At 38.6% G+C, this 23,130-nt stretch overlaps 1 protein-coding gene across 1 annotated transcript in view; it reads right to left on the reverse strand.

Annotated features, from left to right (window-relative positions):
• Positions 1–2,124: 2,124 nt before the first annotated feature.
• Positions 2,125–23,130, reverse strand: part of AACS (acetoacetyl-CoA synthetase) — a 45,596-nt gene continuing 24,590 nt past the window's right edge. Inside the window, exons 7-19 of the mRNA XM_026859962.1 lie at positions 21,724–21,838; positions 21,071–21,152; positions 20,254–20,401; positions 16,027–16,107; positions 14,791–14,915; positions 12,071–12,135; positions 11,757–11,879; positions 10,286–10,399; positions 9,657–9,782; positions 7,987–8,056; positions 7,029–7,087; positions 6,010–6,212; positions 2,125–3,388 (exon numbers count right to left, since the gene is read on the reverse strand). Of these exons, the coding sequence (XP_026715763.1) occupies positions 3,251–3,388; positions 6,010–6,212; positions 7,029–7,087; positions 7,987–8,056; positions 9,657–9,782; positions 10,286–10,399; positions 11,757–11,879; positions 12,071–12,135; positions 14,791–14,915; positions 16,027–16,107; positions 20,254–20,401; positions 21,071–21,152; positions 21,724–21,838 (1,449 nt within the window). The 3' untranslated portion in view covers positions 2,125–3,250. The remainder of the gene's footprint in view (positions 3,389–6,009; positions 6,213–7,028; positions 7,088–7,986; positions 8,057–9,656; positions 9,783–10,285; positions 10,400–11,756; positions 11,880–12,070; positions 12,136–14,790; positions 14,916–16,026; positions 16,108–20,253; positions 20,402–21,070; positions 21,153–21,723; positions 21,839–23,130) is intronic.

Consider the following 23,130-nt stretch of genomic DNA (forward strand, 5'->3'; position numbering starts at 1 on the left):
CGAGCTCCATTTGCCTGCCACCCATGCCACTAAAATCTGCACATGTAACTTTCCAGACAAAAACCACTGAAACCCAAATTAAAAATAAGCAACAACAAAAAAAACCCACGAAGGGCACTACACATTCAAGGTATAACCGGTTACACACTGACAAGTCTTCCTGGATAAAAACACCCGAGGTAGGCTCAGCCACATTCTACAAGGGTCAACCAGCTTACGCCTTAGGAGCACCACAGAGCTTTTTGTTGCTAATGCTGTGGAATCAGGAGCTGCACCACCATACCAGACCTTATCCTTGTAGCCAAGCATTTGGGTGCCACCAGTTTGCAAGGAGCCCCCCTTGAAATCACATTCAACCACAATTACCCTATGCCCAAGCCCTGGAAAAGAACACAGCTAGTTTATAACCTGGGATGGGAAGCAGAGAGAAAATTATGTTTTCTGCTTTTTCTTTGCAAACGGTGATGACTTCAGCTCCCTGCTTTCATACCAGTGATATTCTGAGCTATCCCCAACTGGACAGAGTACAGTTGTATTCAGAGCTCCACAGCAGTATCCAGAGATATGGGTCACTTACACTGCAGGTAGGCAAAGATAAATGGGAGTTGGATGTTTGGAGAACAGGATTTGGAATGGGAGGAGCTGCACTCAGGAAGTCTGGGCAGCGTTCCCAGCTCTGCCACAGCCTCCTTTCAAACACAAGGCACTTCACGGCCTAACACAAGTACCCACTTACCTCTCCTCCTCCCTGGACTTCCAGGAGCTGTCAGCATCCAGCACTTCTGAAACTCAGACCCTTGAAACCAGGTGAGGCACAGAGAGGTCATTTGTCTGCACAGTACACAGTCTGCACCACCCATCAAGGCTTTATGGCTACAAAGTCATTTTCAGTACATAGATCAATATATAAATATATCTTTTTTGTTTGTAACTATAGTCCGGGGAAAGCTCTGCAACATCTGACATTTACAAAAAATGAAATTATATCCATTAACAAAACTTTTGACAGTGTTTCCAGCAGGATAAAGGATTAAAAAAGCAGCCTCTAGGCATTGTATATGTTCTTAATGTATCTGTGCTTCTAAACTATCTTTAATTAATGAAATATCCTCAAATTACTTATTAATAAGGATCTGTGGGCTTTGTAAACTCCAGACATTTTGCATGAATTAAAGAACAATATAATGAAGTTTTAATGAATACAAAGTCACAGTTAATGCAAAATTTATATATAGCATGCCAGAGGGGAAAGGAATTTAAGAGTACTTTTCATCATAGGTTATTGGCAGCTGGATAGCTCATTTTTACACTTTTCTAATGGGTGCTTGGTATTTATATTATCACATTTATCATGACAGCACGGTATATTGTCTGACTTGGTACAGTTCAGAAAGTCAAATGGAGACCAGGTCACTTAAAGCCTCATTTGCTAATGAGGCATTGCTGCATCCCGCAGTGAGTGTGGCGCTGGCATCCAGTGACTTGTGTTCTTTGGATTCAGCCGCAGACCACCCGAGAGGGGCGATTCCTCAGCTGCATTTACAGGCAGTTTCACTCTTACTGAATTATTAGCAGCAATATTTGACATATTCTGCAACAGCCTTCAGCTCACTGGAACTAGCGAGCTGAGATCTATCACAGGGTGGAGGAAAGATACAGTAAGTTTTTACTAGCTGCAGCTAAACATCAGTATGAGCATTGAGATTTTGACCTAAGTGACAGAGTACACACCTTAGAATGCACAGATTTATCCCTTTAGCAAGAGTAACAACCTACACCTTACTGTACCGACACAAGGCACATTTTCAACATACTTTCTTCCCTCCTGTTCACCTGTGACCTTCTCAATGAGCCAACCACGCATACGTAACTAGCGGCAACGGTTTAACTTGTCCTGGGCTCTGCAGAAGAAAACAGGATAAAACTTTCAGCGCACAAAATTTTGTAGTGGGGCGGACTTGGGTTTAAAACCAGTAACAAATTAAGCTAAAAATGATTTCACAACACCCAAAAGGAAAACAAAAATAAGACGGTAACTGAGTGAAAGTTGAAACAGATGTAATATATATAATCAATTTCTTTTCATTAACTCTTTATCAATGCTGAATGCATTCAACACAATTCTAAGTACATCCATGATTTTAATGCATTAAATACTTAACCCACAAAATTCAAATAGTGCAGGAGATACTGAATGCCAGAGGTTCGGTACAACTACTGCAACTATATTTTATGAAAAACAAAACAATGCTTTAGTGCTTCCATTTTACTGTTTTAGTATGCTCATTACAGTATTTTTCCCTTTATAAACTGGAAGGATACAGTGCTAGAAAACATTTTAGTCTTTCACTTTCAACTTGACATTTAGTAAAAAAAGTTACAAAACCCATCAGCTTTTATTAAATGAACACACCGGAATTCTTCAGCTAACACAACAAGGGATTGTTGCCTTGTAGTCAATAAAGACCTTCAAAACAAGGAAGCAAAATGCTGTCTTCAACTGCAATGATGTTAATGCAGAGTAATGACAGTAAATTCCATGGAAATAACCCGGAGTTACACCAGGAATAAGGAGGAGGTGATTGCTCCCTCACCTTCTGAACCCCCAGAATTCTATCAACTAATAGCTTAAAACAATAGGAACATGACATCACAAAACAAAGCAGCAGTTACCTTCAAGGGTACCGTGAGATATTTCAAGACTGAAAATACTCAAGTCAAATGGGTTTAGTGCATTAAGATTTGGCTTTATAAAAACATTTAAATGCACACTACATATAGAACACTTTCATGTTTTGCCGTCGAGTAGTTAAAATCACTATATATTCCTTACAGGTGACTGAAATATATAGATTGAAAAAAAATGTTGCTAAAAATCCAGTTTAAAAAAAAAAAAAGAACATTTTATGAAAAAAATATTCTACTTGCAACTGTAACTTATGGTATGTGCTCCTGTTTGATGGGCTGCTGACGTAAATCTAACCAGAAAAGATGCACTCATCTATATAAAAATCAAAACAGGCAGGTTCCTCCTTCCAGGCTGGAAAAAACTCCAAGAGATATGGCATATTTAACCAATAAAAGGGAGCTAAGCTTTACCCAAGCCTTTCACATAATGCACTTAATGAAATATTTTTTCTTTTAAAAGAACCACTGGTATTAAATAGAGCTTTTTCTTTACATACAGTATTGGTATATACAAAACAAACACAGAACAAAGACAGATGCAAAAAAATCCAAACAAGTGACTTCAGAAGTTTTGAAGCTCAGGAATATTTTGGTACAGGTCCAAAGTCTCTGGGTTTGAAAAAGCTCCCCGCTGCTCAACTTCTTTCCCTGCAATTATTTGCTTCACAGCTACTTCCACTTTTTTCCCATTTATTGTATACTGAAAAACAAAACAAGCAATGACAAAATTACACTTTTCATGTGGTAGTTTTATGGAAATATTCAAGAAACCCCCCCACCAATCCCAGAAACTCTATCAAAATTTAGCACAATGTCTTCTGTCACACAAGGCACTGAAATCACTTGAAGTGTAAGTGAAATTCAAAGAATTTATATGTGATTTCAGTTTATTATTCCTATTTGGTAATACTTTGAGAACTGATCAAGCTCCAACTTAAACCACAATGAAACCAGATCAGAATCATGCTATAAACACTAGAAATCTTTCGTGTTCTATCTTCTGACACATCCAATTTCCAAACAATTTTTGATTTTCTAAGGGTGGGCTCAAAAAACAAAAGCTTAACTCCACTGGGTTTTGGGAGAAAACCATGATTCATATCATAAATGAACAGTCTTTTTCTAATACAGCAAAGCTTAAATAGTCCTCTACATTTAAATGTTTCAAAACAAACCATAACAGAGGCTTCACCTCCACTTATGAGTCACACAAATTCTATTACATTGCGTAACTGAAAGTAAGAACATTGCAGGAGTAAAATCCTAATTCTTCTCTTCTTGGAATCAGACCACTAATTTCTGACTAAGGAAGAACTACTCCAACATTGACAGGAACTGTCAAGGCCCATTTTAGATGAGGACCCTTCCTTTGGCTGGTGCCACTGAGAAGTTTGAGGGTGGCAGCTTTGAAAAGTTGACCTCCAGATCTCTCCTCAGTCTTTTCTGTCAGCTCTGGGAACAGAAACTGCACTTGCTTTACTACTGAATCTGCTGATGGAGAAACCCAGGTTGTTCCTGGCATCCAAAGCCACTGAAACTCCTGAACTCCAGGCACCACCATTTTTCATGAGAGATCTTTCACAGCCAGGCTAAATAATCCTCAACGCAATATCTTGCAATACTGATCTTCATACTACATCAAATTTTTCCTTATTAAAACAACTGAAGTCACACATAATCCTACTCTCCTGAACCGCCTTAATCAACCACTCTTCCTCCTCAACAATTAGCCACCTGATTTTCACAAGTGCTCAGAAACCAGAACACCTCAGTGGCCTGCAAGGGAACTGCCCCCTTCAAAAAACCATCAGACTATTCTGCAAAGCAAACTTGTTTACTTTAATCAGTAAACATCTCGTGGATGATGACCAAAATGCTTATTTGGCCAGGCCAGGACTAGTAATATTTACACTAAAAGCCTGCAGTATCTCATTAAAAACAGTTTGTATTACTGAAGTCCTAATCACTTCGGCACAGCTACACTACTTCTACCAGTACAGAGTGTCAGTATAGAGTCAGAATTAGATTGTATTTTCAGATAAAGATTCAAACACATTTCTAGAAGTAGGGGAAAATAGAAAGCGGTTTCTCTTCCAAGGAGAAATTTCAAAGAAAGATGGGAGACAGCTTTGATCACATTACTACTGGCATATTTACCTGAAAGGTAATTAAAGTTCACTCAATTGTAAATTCAGTTGAAGTGTGAGCTAATTAATGATCTAAGCAGGCTTTCCTGAGGGGCAGCCCACCACAGACATCAACTTCGTGCTGTACGTTCAGGTGATTTACACAGTTTACAAGTCTAACACTTCATGCAGAAGCTAAGCTGCAGCCCAGAAAAATCTAGACTTCACCATTTAACAGGTGCAGGGGATTTGACACTCATGCAAAGACAACATTTTGAGCCAAGTGTTATTTGCCACCAGTGGTCTGAAACAGAAGTAACTCAACAGACCAGGACCAGATGGCTGTGTGCACTGTGGAGGCTGGCAGTCCTGAACCCTAGACCACTTTCACGTGGAAATGCATGTTGGCAGTAGAAGGGTGTCAGAACATCAAACAACTGGTCTGAAGTCTCAAATCTTTTCTCAAGGCCCACTCAAGTCTATGTGCAAATGGACTTGAGAACTAGGCTCTGCACCCCCGTTCTGCTGCCCATAGAGCTGTTGAGGAGACTCCAGCATCTAAGGGGACTATTAAAACCAATTATTTCAGCTGAAGAGTTCCTACAGTGAGGAAGAGCACTGTAGAGTAATGCAGCTCCAGCAGACTGAGCATGCAGAACCTTTAGCTATACAAATTTTTCTCCCCTCACCCAACATAAGCACAAAGATTTTATTTCAGTTACTGCTACAGTTAAGACAGTGATAGAGCTACATTTAAGTGGCTAAACAGATGTAAAAGTGGAAAGGGTATGAAATGATTTTATAAATTTGCCCAGTACTCTCAGCTTTCATAACAATGTCACCTGAAACAGAAAAACAAAACCAAAATAAGCTTACGGGCAGCCAGAAAAACTAAATTACCTTTTTAATATTTTCTTTAAAAGGCTTAAATATATATTACTGAGAAAATGCAACACATTTATAAACTGAGAATGGGCATTTTTAGGTATTGTTAAAAAACAAAAACATGCTTAGCTGAAAAGGAGATGAAATGATGTTGCTAGGCAACATAGACAAACTATTTATAAAGCTCGAATACACTTTTGAGATGCTAAAATTTCCATGCATGTGGGTTTGAAGAGCAATGACAACTGCTCCTTAATTACTATTCAAGGTGACAAATCAAAAAAAGTAGGCAGCATTTTTCATGACATACCGGAATGCCTTTGGTTTCTAGAATGAGGCTTGGAACATGCCTGGCAGAAAGCGCTATACGTATTGCATCTCGAATTCTTTTCACCAGATCCTCGCTGAACGTATGGTTTAATGCCATCTTCAGAAAGAGTATCACCCTCTCCTCCCCATCTTTGTTGTACTGAGGGACACAGAGGCTATCGGAAACCTCTTCAAAGGCTTCAACTGAAAATAAAGGAAGAGTGTTTATTAGTACTTGCATTTGTGTATTATTTTCTTACGGTTGCACCAAAAGAGCTATTGCATCCCCTAGAGCCGTAAAGGCAAGACAGACATCCTGGCTAGGTTATTCCACAACAAGCTTCCCCTCTGAAATTTTAAATCCTGCTCAGGTGAAAATCCAAGTTTAACATCCATTTATGTCCAGGACAAAAAAAAAAAATTTGCTATAACATTTGGGACAGGTAACAAGCTTTTAAAATAAGTCATTGGCTTTCCTCACAATCCCCATTGCAGCACAGGCAGAAAACATGCCTGATCACACAAGAACAAGGAGAGGCAACAGGTCCTTAAGTCTCAGATTAGCACATCTGCAGGCAGTTTCACCACCACCTTCCACAAGACAGACCTTCTTTGAATCCTTTTCAAAGAACAAGCTCAAGAAGTTCTAATTATTAGGAAAGATACAATAAAACCAGTGCCAAGAGCTTGTCTTGGAGGAAAAAAAGAGAAAAGCCTCTTAAGTTAGCTATTCTCTTATAAATCTGCATGATATAATTAGTCTGTAAGGCCTTATTATATGAAAGCAACATCTTGTGGAGAACACAACTAGTCATCTCCAGCCCTACAGATACTTCAGGAAAGCAACCAATTCCAAGTCTACAGAACTGAATTTTACTGTTAATGTTAACATGCTCGGTGCTGTCTCTCATTTGAAAAATGGCATCTTATTACTTCATCCTTCCAAACACCTGTATAACGCTTACATTTCAGATTTGAGGCAACAATGTCATAGCTGAAAGTGGAAAGTTCATTTCATACCTATGTTATAGATTTCAGAACTTCCAAATCTTACTCCATTTGGATTTAATGTGCCATCACTGAAAATCAGACAGAAAACAAAGAAGCATTAAAATGTGTTTGGAGTCTGATGAAAAAGAGAAAAATTGATGCAATTAACCAAGTCTCTCTACATTTCATGCAGTGAATATGCAGCCACATTAGAAACAGAATTTGAGTCAAAAAAGGGACTTTGCTCATTAGAATGAAGTTGTACAGAGAACCTCGTTTTTCATTCACCCTTCCTAGTAGCCTACAAATATACACACACACACACCACTGATGACAAAACAGATCAAGAATCTTTGTAGTACTCCATCATACTGCAGTTGCATGTCATTACTTTCCAGTCTCTTATAGCTGGAACTTGTTTCATATATAGCAACCTCACACCGTATGTCTGTTGAGTAGGTCTGTTTGTGACTGTGCCAGACACAGCTTCAAGGCACTCACTCAACTTTGTTTCGAACAGCAACTTTTAAATACAAGCAGAAAATTTAGCCACAATGGTGATCTTGAATGTCTATGACTGCTAACAGGAACACAACTTCATACCTGGCCTTATTTAATTAAGTTTTGCTGTAAAGCAAGTCAACAGCAAAGCCAAGACCAGAAGATAAATTTCCTGATTCACCACCTTGAATGTGCTGCACCCTCAATTCCAATGCTCTTATAGATGATCATTACAAACCACAGAAAACAAAAGCAAGTCCAATACTGTCTTGTGTTCACACATACAAAAGTGGAGTAGAACTTTGAAATGGGCTCCTTTCCCTCTAATCCAGCTGTTCCGATTCATGGGTTGAAATCCAGAATATTGGATTTAAAAGGAATATAAAGTTAACAGGCATGACAAAGCATCACATACATTATGCTCTAAGGCAAAGTCTGCAAATTTTACCACTTGTTTTCTCAGAACACTTTCACCAAAATACTATACCTGCGTCCCAACATGACAATTCCTCCTGTCTTGGGATTAATTTTGCAGTAATCGCCATGTGCCCAAACACCTGTTAGAGAATGACAGCAGTTAAGCAGCTGATTTTCTTCTTCATCCAGTCATGGCAGTCATTTGTGTAACTCAATTCACATTAACTTCATAAAATACATAAAAAAATATAACACGAGATATACTTTAAGAACTGCCCCCAGGAAATGTAGCAATACTTAGCTAAGCAAACAATCCACACCACATTTACTACAAAGAACTAGCACACAAGACTAGCTCACATATTAGGATCAAACCCTAGGTTATCTTCTGACTCCTTGTTTGCATGACTTTAAAGCATCCTTTAGAAAAGATGAATAGCTACTCTGAACACATTTTTGAGGAAACTGGAAGAATCTTCCACAAAGGTAACTATTTCCAACAGTCCTCCTTGATCCACTTTTACGATACACAATTCTGTGTAAGAAGCTTTCAAGGCTTGCACAGTAAGTCTCAGCAATTCCCTAGGGAGCTTATGGGCTTAATGTTCTTGATTTGTGTTAATGTAAAAATCAGATTCGAGTTTTCAGAGCTGGACTAAGTTTTGTATTATTTTTAAGATTGATACCACTACAGCAGCCTGCCACAAACAGAAATACAAACCAATTCCACTCAGTTTTCTAAAGAAAAAACAAACTTCTATTATTTGCTCATGCATGTGCACATAAGATCATTTTTTAACTTGTTATAACCTTAAAGTTTGTTTACAAGAAAATTACAGAAAAGAGGTTTCAGACAATCTAGAGACCACAGTGATTTCAGTCTAACAGCTACCACAGATTTTTTTTTTTCCCCATTTATTGTTGTCAGGCTTACATGCAGACTTCAACTTCCACATTCCCTCAATTTTCCTATATGATTATCTCCTGCTGCACATCCTGACTCCTCTTTGAATCCCCTCTGTATTGCTGTTTATAAAAAAAAACCCAAAAACCATCCATCTCCAAAAAGCAGCTGCTTGACATGCTGCTCCTACAAAAGCCCCTGCTCAGTAGGCAGCAGGGAGTTCACCATCACTGTGCCACATAAGCAAAAGCTCTGGATGAGCAGAGTCTTCCACAATTATGAGGAAGAAAGCCTCTGGCCCACAGTACCTGTTCCTTTACTCTTACCACCACTGGAAGACTGTATGAGTGCAGAATATGCATGTCTGAGGCAGCACATACTTAAACCTCATGCTAATGAGGTAGCAGGTCAGCACTTATCCCTTAGGATTCACTCTTCCAGCTAGGTAGGAGCCGTATGGCAGAGGCACAAGCAGCACTCATTAATGGAGAATTGCTCCCTGACCTGATCAGCACTTCCATTTCACACTCGTGCCAAGCAGTCTATGTCTGCACTACAGATTATCAGGCTGTTACAGTCATATCTGCCTAATGAGAGCAGGAGCAAAATGGGATTGGAGCTTTCCAGAGGTTATTTATTTATTCAAAACAAAGCACTAGAAAACAAGAGAGTGGGATATTACGAAACATGCTGTGGAGTTCTCATCCGGAAAATCTGGACCTAAAACTACATCTGCCTATCACCGGGCAAAAATAAACCTGTACCATCTTATGAGCAGCAATACAATCTATATTCTTGGTCAGTTAGAGCAATATCCAAAGCCCTGCATCACATACCTGGGAATTTTGAAAAATAAGCTTTTCTGTACTTGCTTCCATTTTCATCATTCCAGAAGTGTGTAGGTTGGCAGGGAATAGGCTTGGTACAAACCAACTCTCCACTCTCACCCCAAACTGGTTTTCCTGTTTACAAAGAAAGAGGTATTTTCTGCATTTCCCTTCTGTAAACAATAGAGTACCAAAGCAAAGAGCATCTACAGTTTTTACTTACATGCCAGATCCTGATATAGATATGAGCTGTGAGTGGTGGTATTAACAGCTTGTGTTCAATTCCTAAACTCATCCCTATCTTAACCTTAGGAACTTCAGGAGAGTTACACCAGAGGGTGGAAGCCAGCCTGGCATCCATAGCAACACAGCTAATTAGCACACACACTGGAGGCTAGAATTTGGCCTCGATGTGCTTTAGCAGAATAATGGAAGAAAAGGGCGTTTTTACACATCCATCATCTTCACTGGAGTCCTGCAGGATCCAGATCAGACGGATCCAGATGCAGGTTTTGTGGAACGTGTTTCCAAAGTGAAATCTCCCATTTAACAGCTGACCGTTCACCCATCTGATGAAACTTAAGGTCATATAACTACTGTATTCCGTAAGTGTGCCTAATATTTTGGATAATAGTTACCTTCATCATTCCATGCTTCTACAGCCATTCCAAGATTTCTGGCCTGAATTTCTCCTTTGTAAACTGGAATTGTAACATTCTGACCCATGAAACACGAAATGATATCTGTCCCACCTATAATAAGAGAAGTCCATTTAGAATATGCTACATTTTTGAAAAAGCAAAACTGAAAGCTACATGAGAACTCTAGAACTGCAAACTGCCACCTTTGCCAAATGCTTCTGATCCACATTAAGCAGCTTAGAATAGACAGCATTACCTAGGATGTTATGAAACTTTTAATAAAAGGTTTGTTTCTTTACTTTATATGTCTTTTTATAGGTGTATGCCCTTCATGCAAAAATACTCCTCAAGGCATCACTTTTCTTCTTCCAACAGTTTCTTTAATCTCATTTAAGGAAATTTCCATTTATGTGAGAGTGAGAAAATAAACAGGCACTAGCTTACAGACTTAAGATATTTAAGATCATTTAGAAATGTCGTCTTGTTTGTTTTCATCAGTTGAAAGCAACCAGTCAAGCTATTCCACTCAATATTTGCTTAGCTTTTATATCTTGGTCTCATTAACATGCAGGGGGCAGGGGTGAAGGGGAGCCGTGCCTATAGAATAAACAGTTATCTTAATAAAAATAAATACTGTCAAAGTGCTTACTTAACTGGAGTATTTCTAGTCTTTCTAGGACTTCAAGGAAGGAGAATTAAGACACAAATAAGTCACGTTAGCTTTACTCAACAGTAGTCTTCTGCATTTGAGACTATTAATGTCTACAGTAGCAAGTTCAAGATTCAGCATTACTCTAAGACCAGTAGCAGAATAGTCAGACTTTAAAAAAATCAAACTAAAGCGAGCTAAAAAGCCCTATGAAAAAGTCAGTCCTCGTTACAAAGCAAAATAAGAAGTTCTGGGGTGGACCTTATGTGAATAGAAGTTGCCTCAGCTGGCAGTCCTCACAACAAACTGCACAGTATGTGGGCTTGATATTTCTCTAATTATATAATTTACAAAAAAAAAAATCTGTCTGCAGTGCCAATTACTTGGCACAAAAGAATTGAAATGGGAACATGGAACAACCTCTCCAAGAGGTATTTTCTGCTAAAGTCAGCTATTTGCAGAGCAGTATGTTCTATAAGTTAATAGACTCTTTTCTTGATCTCACCCTGCTACCCCTAAGGACAGCCAGTCAAAATAAATGATCCTGCTTAAAAAAAAAAGCTAAAAACCAAAACATCCACCATGTCAGAAACGTTCCACCTAAAAGCCTTGGAGTGTACAAGCTTCATTATGGGACTGCATTATGAATTATGCAGAAGACCTCTCCACTAAAATGACAATTAATTCCAGTTTAACTATAACCAAGCCCAAATGATCCCAGGCTTAAGCTTCCCAAATATACAGGAGCAAAAAAGCAAGAAGGAACTGCACAGGCAACGAACAGAATTAGTAAGATGCCTGCAGCATAAAAAGCATCACCTGAAATGGATCCCAGGAGAACACTGCTTTTTATGTGTTTGTAGACATACTCATAGCTTTGAGATTTGAGCGGTGATCCCGTAGACAGTATAGTGTGGAGCGTCTGCAGATTGTGTGTTTCACCTTAAAAAGGAGGAATCAACAAAATAGGTTAAGGTAGATTTTTTTTTTTTTTTTACAAGAACTTCTAACTATTTGTCACTACAATCCAGAATAATGACATAAAGGACTTTTTGACAAGATAAGGAGCCAGAACCTGGCGAGGAAAGGTAGGAGAGAGGATGGAAGGGATTGGATAGCTTTTGGAAGCTTACATGGTTTTAAATTTTTCTCTTCTAGCACAGCCAGCCACTTTGCACCCGTTCCAAGGATGGTGATCCTAGAGGGGAAAAAAGTTTAAATGTTTTGCATATTTAAATATGCTAAGATTCTAACGACCTGCAATTCCCACTGCAGCAAGCAGAGGCTGTTAGGCACTCTGTACACTGATTAGGCAAGCAATGCACTCTCTCAGAGCTTTTTAAGTGCAAGGCACATCCTTTTGAGCAATCAAAATTAGTCAGATCACATGTCATTTATGCAGATTTGAAACTTTTAATTCTAGCCTTAAATATTAAGTAAAGCTTTCCCACCTCATGGAAAGTGTTCACTTTCATTTACAGGAATTCATAACTGCAGAACACTCCAAAGACATCCCAAAACGTTATAACATTTACTTCATTAACGGGCTATAATTGCCACTAAGCCGTTTAACACAAACCTGCTTCTTTCTAACACTTACAGAGAAAAACTTTGCCATTTCAGGGCAGTTTTATAAGGAATACTTCACTCTGAAGATAGCAGTCAGTGATTTTCTCTTAGATAGCTGTTCGTTTTCCACTGATCAAAGTCTTGAGTTGCAGGTACCTAACTGAACATGAAGTTTGGCCCTAGCTAACTGAATGATTGAATCCTGCCCTTGCAGAAAGTCTATTTAGAGCTCTCCAATACAACATAACCGCAACATGAAATGAAGGCCGTACCCCTTCCCTACACTACCAATGGAAGAGCTAGTTTAATGTTTCTACTGACTTTCAGGAAGCCCTCTTCCCTGCCTTCTGTTTTCTACTACAACAATAAACTCACTCCAGAAAACGTGACAACAGATCAAGGATGCAGTCTAAGTGCACAGAGTATGGGCAATACATACATCAGCAGAACTTAAAAAAAAAAAAATCTTGCTACCTTTGCTTTCACTCCAAAGGCAAGATGGAAAGTAGAGCAGCTCTTGAGACAACAGTTTCCAACACGGAGAGGGGTATTTCAACACTATTGGAAGAGGGTGTTTTCTTTTGCCATTTAGGTGGGTGACAGTTACTGAGGGGCTGCCACCTCTTGGGTAGGGGTAGGGACAGGTACAGGCTATTTGCACCAACACACCAGTGCATAGAGCAGTCTACTATGGTGCTGTTCCCATGTACCTGAGCGCCCACAGAAGTATCCTGCTCCTCTGGTTATGTACCACCATCATGTGAACTATCCTGACTCTTGTGTAAGATCTTACTTTTCTTCTGTGCTTCAAATTATTGCTTATTTTACAGTTAGAATACGTAATGCTTCTCTATTTTTAGGCTCTTTGACACTTCCTCTACAGCACATGTAGAGCCTAGTCTCCTATTATTTCCTCCCAAATGCTATGTAACTGGTGGATGGTGACTAAATACAGCTCACCTGAACACATCTTTAATTGATGTCCACTTAAATTCCTCTCCTGCAGTATGAGATCTTGATGATACCATAAGAATATGCTATCTGAAGGGAAGTATGTTACATCTTCAGAGAAGTAAGGTAATCTTAACATGTTGAAGCCTTTTTTTAAATATGTAACATATGATTGAGTTGGGAACAGACTGCATTATGAACTACCACACAGATGGCCACCGCTTTTAGCACCAGATTACAAAAGTGAGACATGCAGACACATTTCAGTTATCTTCACTTACTTCTGGCATGTAGAAACAATGCTTAAAAATAAGCTGTGTTATTTCTCGATTCTAAATTTTTGCCTGTTGTTCTACTTGGGGTTTGGGGTTTTTTTTGGGGGGGGTGTCTTTAAGTTTGTGGGTTTGTTTTGTGTTGGGTTTTCTTACTGGAAGCATTCTGACTAGGCATTAACCTTCAATTACAATAGCCAGAGGCAAAATGTCAGTCTAAATATTACATGTCACAAAAGACAGAGTGAAGTTTAAATTATTAATTATCAAGAGTCAGAAAGTTAATCTTTTGGCATCTACTTTCTACCAAATGAACTAATTTTAATTATCAATTAAAAAGACACTCATTTTACCAGCAGTAACGTTCGTATCTACTCCTTACATCCAGCTGGCCAAATCAGAAAGTTAGCAAAAAAAAACAGTGTACGAAGCTAAACACCACCACAGGATTTTACAGCTGCTTATCTGATAACTGCCATTCCTCTAGGTGTGGAGAGAAGGCACTCTGAGCATTTTGAGACACAAAGAACTGTGTAAAACAATTAACGAAGATCTTGACAAGGAGAATTAGGCATTATAGATTAAAAAGCAAAATATGAAAATATAAGCAGCCCTGGTGAGCCTTTCCAGTCAATTGATGTCTTTAAGTCAAAGTGCTGTATTGAATCTTATGTTGAGCTACTTGAAATAAAGGATTCTTATTTTCGAAGTTCTGAATGCGCTGAGAAATTACTCCTCAGATTGCTCTCAATTACTGCCTTTTGAAAAGGCTGCTCTTGAAAACTGACTGTTGAACCAAAATTCTTTGTTTGTCTGGAATCCAAACACTTGACTTAAATTTGAAACAATCAGCTCTTTGTCTCTTCTGCTCCTTCTCAAAGATTGTTTTAGTACAAAATTTTTGAAAGTAGTTCCACTCAAGGCTATGCCAAAAGATAAACTATGTCACACTACAGAATAGTTTGAGACCAAGGGAATGACACCTTTAATGAGGTTGCTTGTATGCGGTCATCTAACAGCAGTAAAGACCATTATCCTTCCATTTAATCTCGTTTACATACCCTAGCCTGTCAGTCAAGTCCCAGAGCACATTTGGTGATGGAATTAGAGGAGATCCATCATACAGGACCACTGAAGCTCCTGTAGCAAGTGCAGTCACTAGCCAATTCCACATCATCCATCCAGTCTGGAAAAGAGAATACCTACATTAGTTTCTACCTCTGCCAGCTAGCTGTCTGCTTTTCTGGCAGCTCTATCACAGGACCAGGAGTGTTGCTTGCTGTCATGCACTGGTAGGGGAGCTACAGGCAACTAGAAAGTGATGGACATCTTGGCAGAACCATCTGTACCAAAGCATACTCCCTGCCCTTAGGCAAGAGGTGCCACCTTCTCCTCCACCTTCCTTCCCCAAAGTTCTCCTTTAAGTAACTGTTAAACACCTGAGTTTATCCTCATCTCTGCTGATTACATGTAACTGTATTATTTAGGAATTAGAAAATAAGTCTGAACCACTGTTTATCCTCTCACCTGTCCCAAGACTGGATCACCTACATGTTCCTGATGGATGTTCATCTAACTTATCCTTACAACTGCCTAATGAGATGGGGATTCCATACCTCCCTATACACATACCTCTAAAGCACGAGTCAAGAGACAGAACAACTTTGGGACAACGTAATTATAATGATTCCTCCAGGGAGGTATTGCAAACTGACTAGTGGTGTTAAAGTTCAGAAAGGAACTCATGAGGAAAGATATCAGCCTTCTCAAACTGTTAGAGTAATAGAAGACTTTGGAATAATTTTTTTTACCACAGCATTAGAAAAAGAAAACACACCACATAACTGAACTCCTACATAGATCAGTTTTATTCCCTATCCTTTACTAAACTTAGAGTTGTGCAGCTTCTTTCCTCCCCACCAAAACAAAGACATAACAAATTCTCATCTTCAGTATGGTCTAGCCTTGCATGATGCAGGAAGGTGGAGCCTGTTTTGCAGGTGATATTGATGAGGCAGTTAGATCAATAAACCTAAGAGACTGTAAAAATCAATCCATTTTCCTCACTAATTGGATCAAAAACATTTAACATGGGTTTGACCTTTCATCAGAAAGGTCTCTGTTGCATTTTATTATTCCACCTGATTTTTTTTAAACTGTTAAGTAGAACAATCCCTTGCAGAACAAGAATTAAAAATACATAAAAGTGTCCTCGCAGATTTGTATGAAAAGCTCCCCCATTTGTAAGAAAAATATACTAAAGTGTTTTTAAAAATGACTTAATAAGCCACACTTGCCGTTGTATAGTACATAATAATGTCATTGCTGGTCATGTTGCCATGAAGAATGTGTTCCTTCAGATGCTGTATTAGCGTACCCTGGAAAAATATAAGTTCACATAAATGAAAAGCAAAACTCTGACAGCACGTTAAGACTTCAAAAAACCTCATGTCATCAATACTTTGCAGGATATACTCCAGGATTAAAGGCAAGTATTTCCTTTAACCACAACTGAAGTAAATCCCAGGGCCTATCTACAGCAGCAATTGCATTCTCCGTTTTCTCACATAACTTTTCAGCCTCTCTCATTAGACCTCAGCAATTCCCACTACACATCACTTAATCCACAGAATAAATAGCTTGCTTCACTTCTGGCTCTACTCAGCTATCAGAGTTGCAGAGTACTCCATACAGGTTATAATTTTAGCAGCATGCTTTTACCAGTCAGATTTTCCTAGATGATAAGACCTTTGACAGAGTTTCATTTTCAGTATATCTAGGCAACTGGGAGGAGTGAAGGACCTAGAGCTGCTATAAACTGCAGAAGCTGCTATACATTAATGCTATTTATCCAAACTATCTTATCTATTAACATCCAGAAAACAAAAGACCTAACTCTACACACCTCTTATAAACACTGAAGTGACTAGCAATGTGAAAAATCCCACTGGTCAAAGTATCAGTATTAATAATGTAGTAAAATATATTACTTCCTTTTCTTTTGTTGGAAATGCTGCTAAAGCACCTTTCTGGTCATCATTAAAACATAACTTGTTAGGATAAATAAATTTACAAACTACTCCATTAAGTCACTTAACTGCAGTGACAAATTAATGTGGTTGATTTTACAATAAAAATGGTTTTTTGCATTTTTCAAGGAGTTATAGTGGAACTATTAAGAGCCTCATAAGCATGAAACAGGATTTATTCTGAAAGAAAATAGATTACAGATAAACATTTGATATGAAAAAGGAGAGTCATAAAACTGGCACACACTTCGGGAGAAAAGGCAGAAAACATTAAATAAAAATAAAGGAGGTAATGTTATTTTCTCTTTGCAGCTCAAAGGAACCAGGTCTGAATTCACCACCTACTGTTTGAATACACTAAGCTGTCACAATGCTGCCACCTAGCTATAGCTACCATTATCAACATTTTTTTTTTTTCTTAAATTCAGGATTTAGAAACACTAACTTAATTGTTAAGGTTACCAAAAGAATTGAAGGTGTTAACATAATTATTTCATTTATAAAAGCAAGCAAGAGAATCTGAAAGAGCCACCCAAAATAGTGAAATTAAAAGTCAAATTCAATTAAAATAAATGTTAGCTTTCTTCTTCCTTTAGTTATTTCACAGCTTTGGAACCAAAAGGAAATTTTTTTAACAATGACTTTAGGTAGAGAATATAAACTATTCCCCTGCAAAGTCTGGGAAGTCTCAGTCCAGAAACAAAGGTATTGTAGAAGAAGGCACAGCTGTTCTAAAGAGCTTACAGCCCAAGATGCTCTCAGGTTTATTTATAGGACTTTTTATTTATAGTACTTGTATGACCCTCAAAATAAATCCTAAGCATTTAGCATTTCATGACAGATCTGGCAGCTGATAAAGACTTAGTGGTCTGCTTGTCTTCATTGGGTTTAACATACAGCTGATAAAGTGCTGAGCATCTGGAGTGCCACAAAAACCAGTAGGCACGGCTGCTCCTGAGCCACACTATCAGCACCTAAGGGACCAGTACTAAGTGATTACGTAGCTGAGAGAGCAGCTACTCATGGCTGCTGGTCCTGGTCTCAAACCAGCAGTGTTCTCTGTACAGTGTTCAGAAAGAGTCCGAGCATGAAAAATCCCCAGAGTGATTTGCCTACAGTTACACAAGAAGTCTGTAGCAGCACAGCTATTTAAGCCCACGTCTTGAGTCCTTAAGATGCATAGAAAATCAACTGATTAGGATTTTATAAGAAGTTCTCTCCTCAGATAGTTGGGAATATGGAATAACTGAAAAGGAGTCTGTATGAATAAGCAGAACCAATGATTTTAGGACTCAAGAATAACAATTACTCACTAATGTTTTTCAAGTATTAGAAAGAACCCTCCAAACGTCCTTCTGCAGCACACCCAATTGTTCATCTTTCCTTCACAGACTAAAAAAAATAATCTTACTCTAAGGCACTACTATTTAAATAATCTCTTATGATCTGGGTTCATTGTCATTATTTATATTTGTTATTTCACTGTGTGTCAAGAAAACAGTATGTGCAGAAAAAACACACCAGAAACACACTGGAGAATTAGAGAAACCGAGTTGTGAATTTAGAGTAAGCTTCCTATTAGCAGCTATACGATCAGTACAGTAACAGAACAGCACTGAAGTACACTGCAAATAAGCAGTAATTGAAATGTCTTTACTGAAATGTCATCTCTTCTTGCATTTTTAACTATCAAAACCAAACTTTGGTTAATCTGAGGCTGGAAAATGAGACACACACTGTGGGTTAATTCTGCTTTTGTTGAAATCAATTAGACTCATCCTATTAATTACAGTGAAAACAAGATTAAGCCAAGAACAAACAGAGGAACCCAATCAAGTATGCAGAAGACATCTAAGAATTTCTTTGCATTGATTTTATTTGTAGGTCCTATTCAAACTGACACATACAAAGCATGCAAACCAAGGAAGCCTCTGATACAACAATTTGGTTTTAGGCCAATCGACAGAAGCGTTAGCACTAGAACTTAAGGAAAAAACAGTCACCCTGAATGAAATACAGGAACTACAGAGAGCTGCTCAGCAGGAACACAGAATCCTTATAAATAACATATGCTATTCAACAAACCATCACATTCTCTCCTCTCCAGCAAGGATGGGTATCTACACCCTCAGGTAGCTCTGTATGAACCAAAAAGATTAATCAGGTGGAGAGCAGAGGCATGATTAAGGGCAAGCTAAGCAGCCATACAGATATAACATGGGAAGAGAAAGAACTTTGCAACAGAGAAGTCCTGTTGTCTGATCTACATCTGTGCTTTTCATCTCCCTACTGTGTACCACACATCACTGAACAAAACACCTGTCCTGTCTTTACTAATCCATTTCTGCAAGTACTTAACCAGTCTAAAGCCAGCACAACTTCAAAACAGCTGTCAAACTTCAAAATATAGCACCTCCTTTCTTCTTCACGTAGGATTTGTGTTCCAAATGGACCATTTTATATGTCACATGCTGCCAGGTATGATCTCCTATTGATAACATGGAAAGCAGAGCATTTACAGGCAGCATGGGATTTATCTGCGGGCAAATCCTCCAAGTCCTTGCCATCAAAGAGAGGCAAGATACACACTATGGGCATAACATCAACGGGATCCTGCCCTCAGGCTACCTAGGGGTAGTCTCCCAAGAAACTCATCTTGACTTTCAGAGCAAACAGCAGAAACAATAGACACTGGATAATAGTTGTGCAGTTTAATTTATGAAGTTGGTACAAATGTGCTAGACAACACATTCTGTCTGCCTTAAGGGGAAAAAGCCCTGCCTTTTATTAAGGACTATGGCAGAGTTAAAGTTTCAACACTATGCCTGACTTCTGGAGACACTTCCCGAACTTTAGTAAGTTGCCTGGATCAACTTTCAGAAGCTGAATAGTAAGTAGAAGGCATGTGAGCACGGGTGATTTTGGCACTAACATTCTATATACCTCTAGTCACAACAAGACACTGCCTAAAGCAAAACTTCCATACAAAGCAAAACCTACACCCAAAGAGGTAGCTAACCTTCTGGCTTCCTTCCTTAAAAAAAGATCATTGAGGATGACATGCTCTGAACTGATAAGTATAGGGAATGAATTTAAGGTCACAAAAATTCTAGATAATAAAAACTGCAAGCTACGTGCCTCGATTTGTCAGCGTCCAAAAATCAGTTCCGAGCACACAATTCAAGTTCTTCGGCATTCCTTCTACAAGTATCAGTCAGGCCAGTTGTTCTAGTGCTTTTGTGACTGACATTTGCTCCCAAGAAATAGCTGAAATCTGAAAGGTCTCCACACCAATCTCTAAAATTATTTTATATCCTTATTAATCCATATTGCTTTCAAACAGTCACTTACAAAGAGAAAGTTTCATTGCAAGTTACTGAAAAACTGTCAGCAACCAATTGATCCTTGAAGCACGTTATGGTATGATACTGTTAAAGGAAGAATGTAACCCAGGTAGTTAAATATAGATAGTGCTCCTCCGGGGGGGAGACATACCCCTGCTGAATGAACCATGCATTTTGGTGCCCCTGTTGTGCCTGATGAATACATGATGAAGAGAGGATGACTGAAAGGCAGCTGTTCAAATTCCAGCTGGGGGGCCTGGTCTCCTTTCCCAGTAGCAAGGAAGTCTTCTAAAAAGACACTGCATAAGAAGAAAAAAAAAAAATTCAAAAAAATTTTTAAAGCATTATTCCAGCCCATATATATGATTACCTTTGTATCTAATAGCTCTTTTACAATAAGCTATATACTCAAACTATGTATATTTACTCCTAGTATTTCTACTCTTTCAATTGCTAAATTTGTTTTCTTTTTCTGTTTTAAAATAAAATATTAGTATAATATTAAAGATGTAACACAAAATCAAGCTTATAAATCTGCACCTACAACCAGCTGCCAGTCTTAACAGTTCAGTGCAGACTGGAAGAATCTGATCCTCAACAGAACGTCTGAACTCAACTATTTCCAAAAGGTATCTAACCTACATAATCCAGACCTGTAAATAAGCAAATTATGTCTAAAAATGTCACTTAAATTATTAACTATTCATTTCTGAAGCCACCTTCTCCCTGCTATATCCTATTGAATTTTGCCTTCATTTGAGGAACCTTTAACACCAACACTGGTTTTCTAGAAGCAAAACATCTGCACCAACATATGACTTCTGTTTTCAGTATGAAGCTACACCCGTATTAAGACATCTGGCTAAATCCTAGCTCTTGCAAGTTCAAGAGGTCGGGCAGTTTCAATAGGTTATCAGCATCCATCTCATCCCTACATGTAACAGTCAAAGCTCACAAGTTCCCATTACCTGTTTGGAATCTTAGAAATATCTATGGTTTCTCTTGAGGAGACATATGGAATCACCACCACTTTTTTTAGATCTGGAAGACCTAGAAGAAGGTAGAAAAAAAAAAAAGTTATTTGCTACATTCAGTTACATAAACTGAAGATCTTTTCTGCCTGATTGGATCATTCAGTGTAATGCAGTAAATAGCAGAAATAATTCTGATGGACTGAGTATTGGATGTAGTTTTAAATGTTAAGAAAGCCCAAAAGACTAACTTGTTACCCAAGATACAATTTATTCAATATTGCCAGCCTTTTAAGAAAACATGTGTGAACCTACAAGCTTTAGTGCTGTAATACCTCTTCGTTTGTCCTCAGCAGCACTTCACTTGGGCTTAAAACAAAAGAGTATCAGTCTCTGTTCCCTCACTTGTATCATCACAAATTAGTCAGCAGTATATTTAAGCTAAGCTAGCAAAAGACTGTTAGAATTACACAAGAGACTGGTTAGTTTATACTCAAATCAGTTCTGAAATTCTAAGTGGCCACAGAGATACTGTAAAGGAGGAAGGATGGTGACAAGCTGTCAAAAGTGTCACTTTTAGTGGCAGTGCAGGCTTTGAGTGCTCACAGAAGTACAGCATAACTAAGACTAGATGGTATACAGTGAAATACCTTTTACCACGCTAAGCAGCTTTTCCAAGTGGTTATGTTCTTTGCCATTGTATATAACAGCTTCAACAGAGAAGATGAGCTTCGGCTGAATTTGGGAAAATCTGTCCAGTACACCCTAGGGACAAAAACAAGTTAAAAATTAATTTAATGGCTACAGAAGGAAACCCCACTGGATTCTAAATGCAAATCTGAATTCAAGCAAAGAATATGGACAGCAACTAAGAGAAGATTTGTTAAAAGACCGCCTGCTTGTCTCTCACTCACCCAAAAATCTCCAAAGTACAACAGGTTTGTAACAATCTTTCACAACCCCCCAAATATACCAACCAATAACAAAGATAGAATCACCACAGATCACAGAACATCACTGACTGAAGGATCAAGTCCACAAAGCTATCTAAGCAGTTAAAAACTCATCCTGAGAATCAGACTTACAGACTCAAAGAGGATAAGCCCCTGTGATGTGAAAAGTAGTTAGGCACCTCATTTACTTGACAGTCCACAGGACTCCTGTCTGCATCTGCAGGAGTGCCCTGTATGCCCTTGTAAAGCACCCCAAAGCTGCTTTGACAAGGTCCCAGTAGTTTGGGAAGGCTGCACGGGCAGAAAACTGGAAAACACTGGTCCTCTGGAAGATGCACTTCACTTAATCGTAGCAGAACAAAGCTGCCAGTTTAACAAAGGAAACTGTACCACTGACTCTTACCAGAACAACTAGATATCGAAAACACACACACATACATACCAACAAAAAAAACTACCACAGCTCCTTTAGAACCTCTGGGGCAGGACACATTCAAATGCTAAGTTTTCAGATGTCTCCTCCATCTTACACTGTTTTCAGGAATTTACCATAGCTATTATCACATTTGAGAGAAAAACCCTTCTGGCATTTTTTTTTTCCAGGTACACTGCATGCAGCAGCCTACCAGAAATGGATCTTTTTGTATTCAACAGCAAGCAGCAAATCCTTTTAGTAAAAGCTCTCAGGACACAACAATGTTCATCCCTCTCTAGCTACATTACTTGAAACATTAAGAACTACAAGATTCCTCAATACTGTAAAATTGTCAGCTCACTGTTCAATAGCATTCTCCTAAATCATGTTAAAAAAAAAAAAAAAAGACTTCAGTCTTGTGTTTATTCCTCCCTGCATTCTTTATTCTTATGTCTCCTGCATTGCCCTCTACTTTGCAGCCAAAATGAGACAAATTGTTACCAAATCAAAGGACCAATACAAAAATATCACAATCAACTAATCTCTACCAAACTCCTCCTTTCCAAGCAGTGCTTGTCAGGGTTTCAAGATCGCCTACTTATACAGAATACAGACCTGTCCTGACAACTGCTCCATGTAGTCTTTTTCAGACAGCTCACGGACCACCACAGGTAAGGTACAGGGATATG

This window comes from Athene cunicularia (assembly GCF_003259725.1).
Source record: "Athene cunicularia isolate RWA chromosome 15 unlocalized genomic scaffold, athCun1 chr15_part1, whole genome shotgun sequence".
NCBI classification, from domain to species: Eukaryota; Metazoa; Chordata; class Aves; order Strigiformes; family Strigidae; genus Athene; species Athene cunicularia.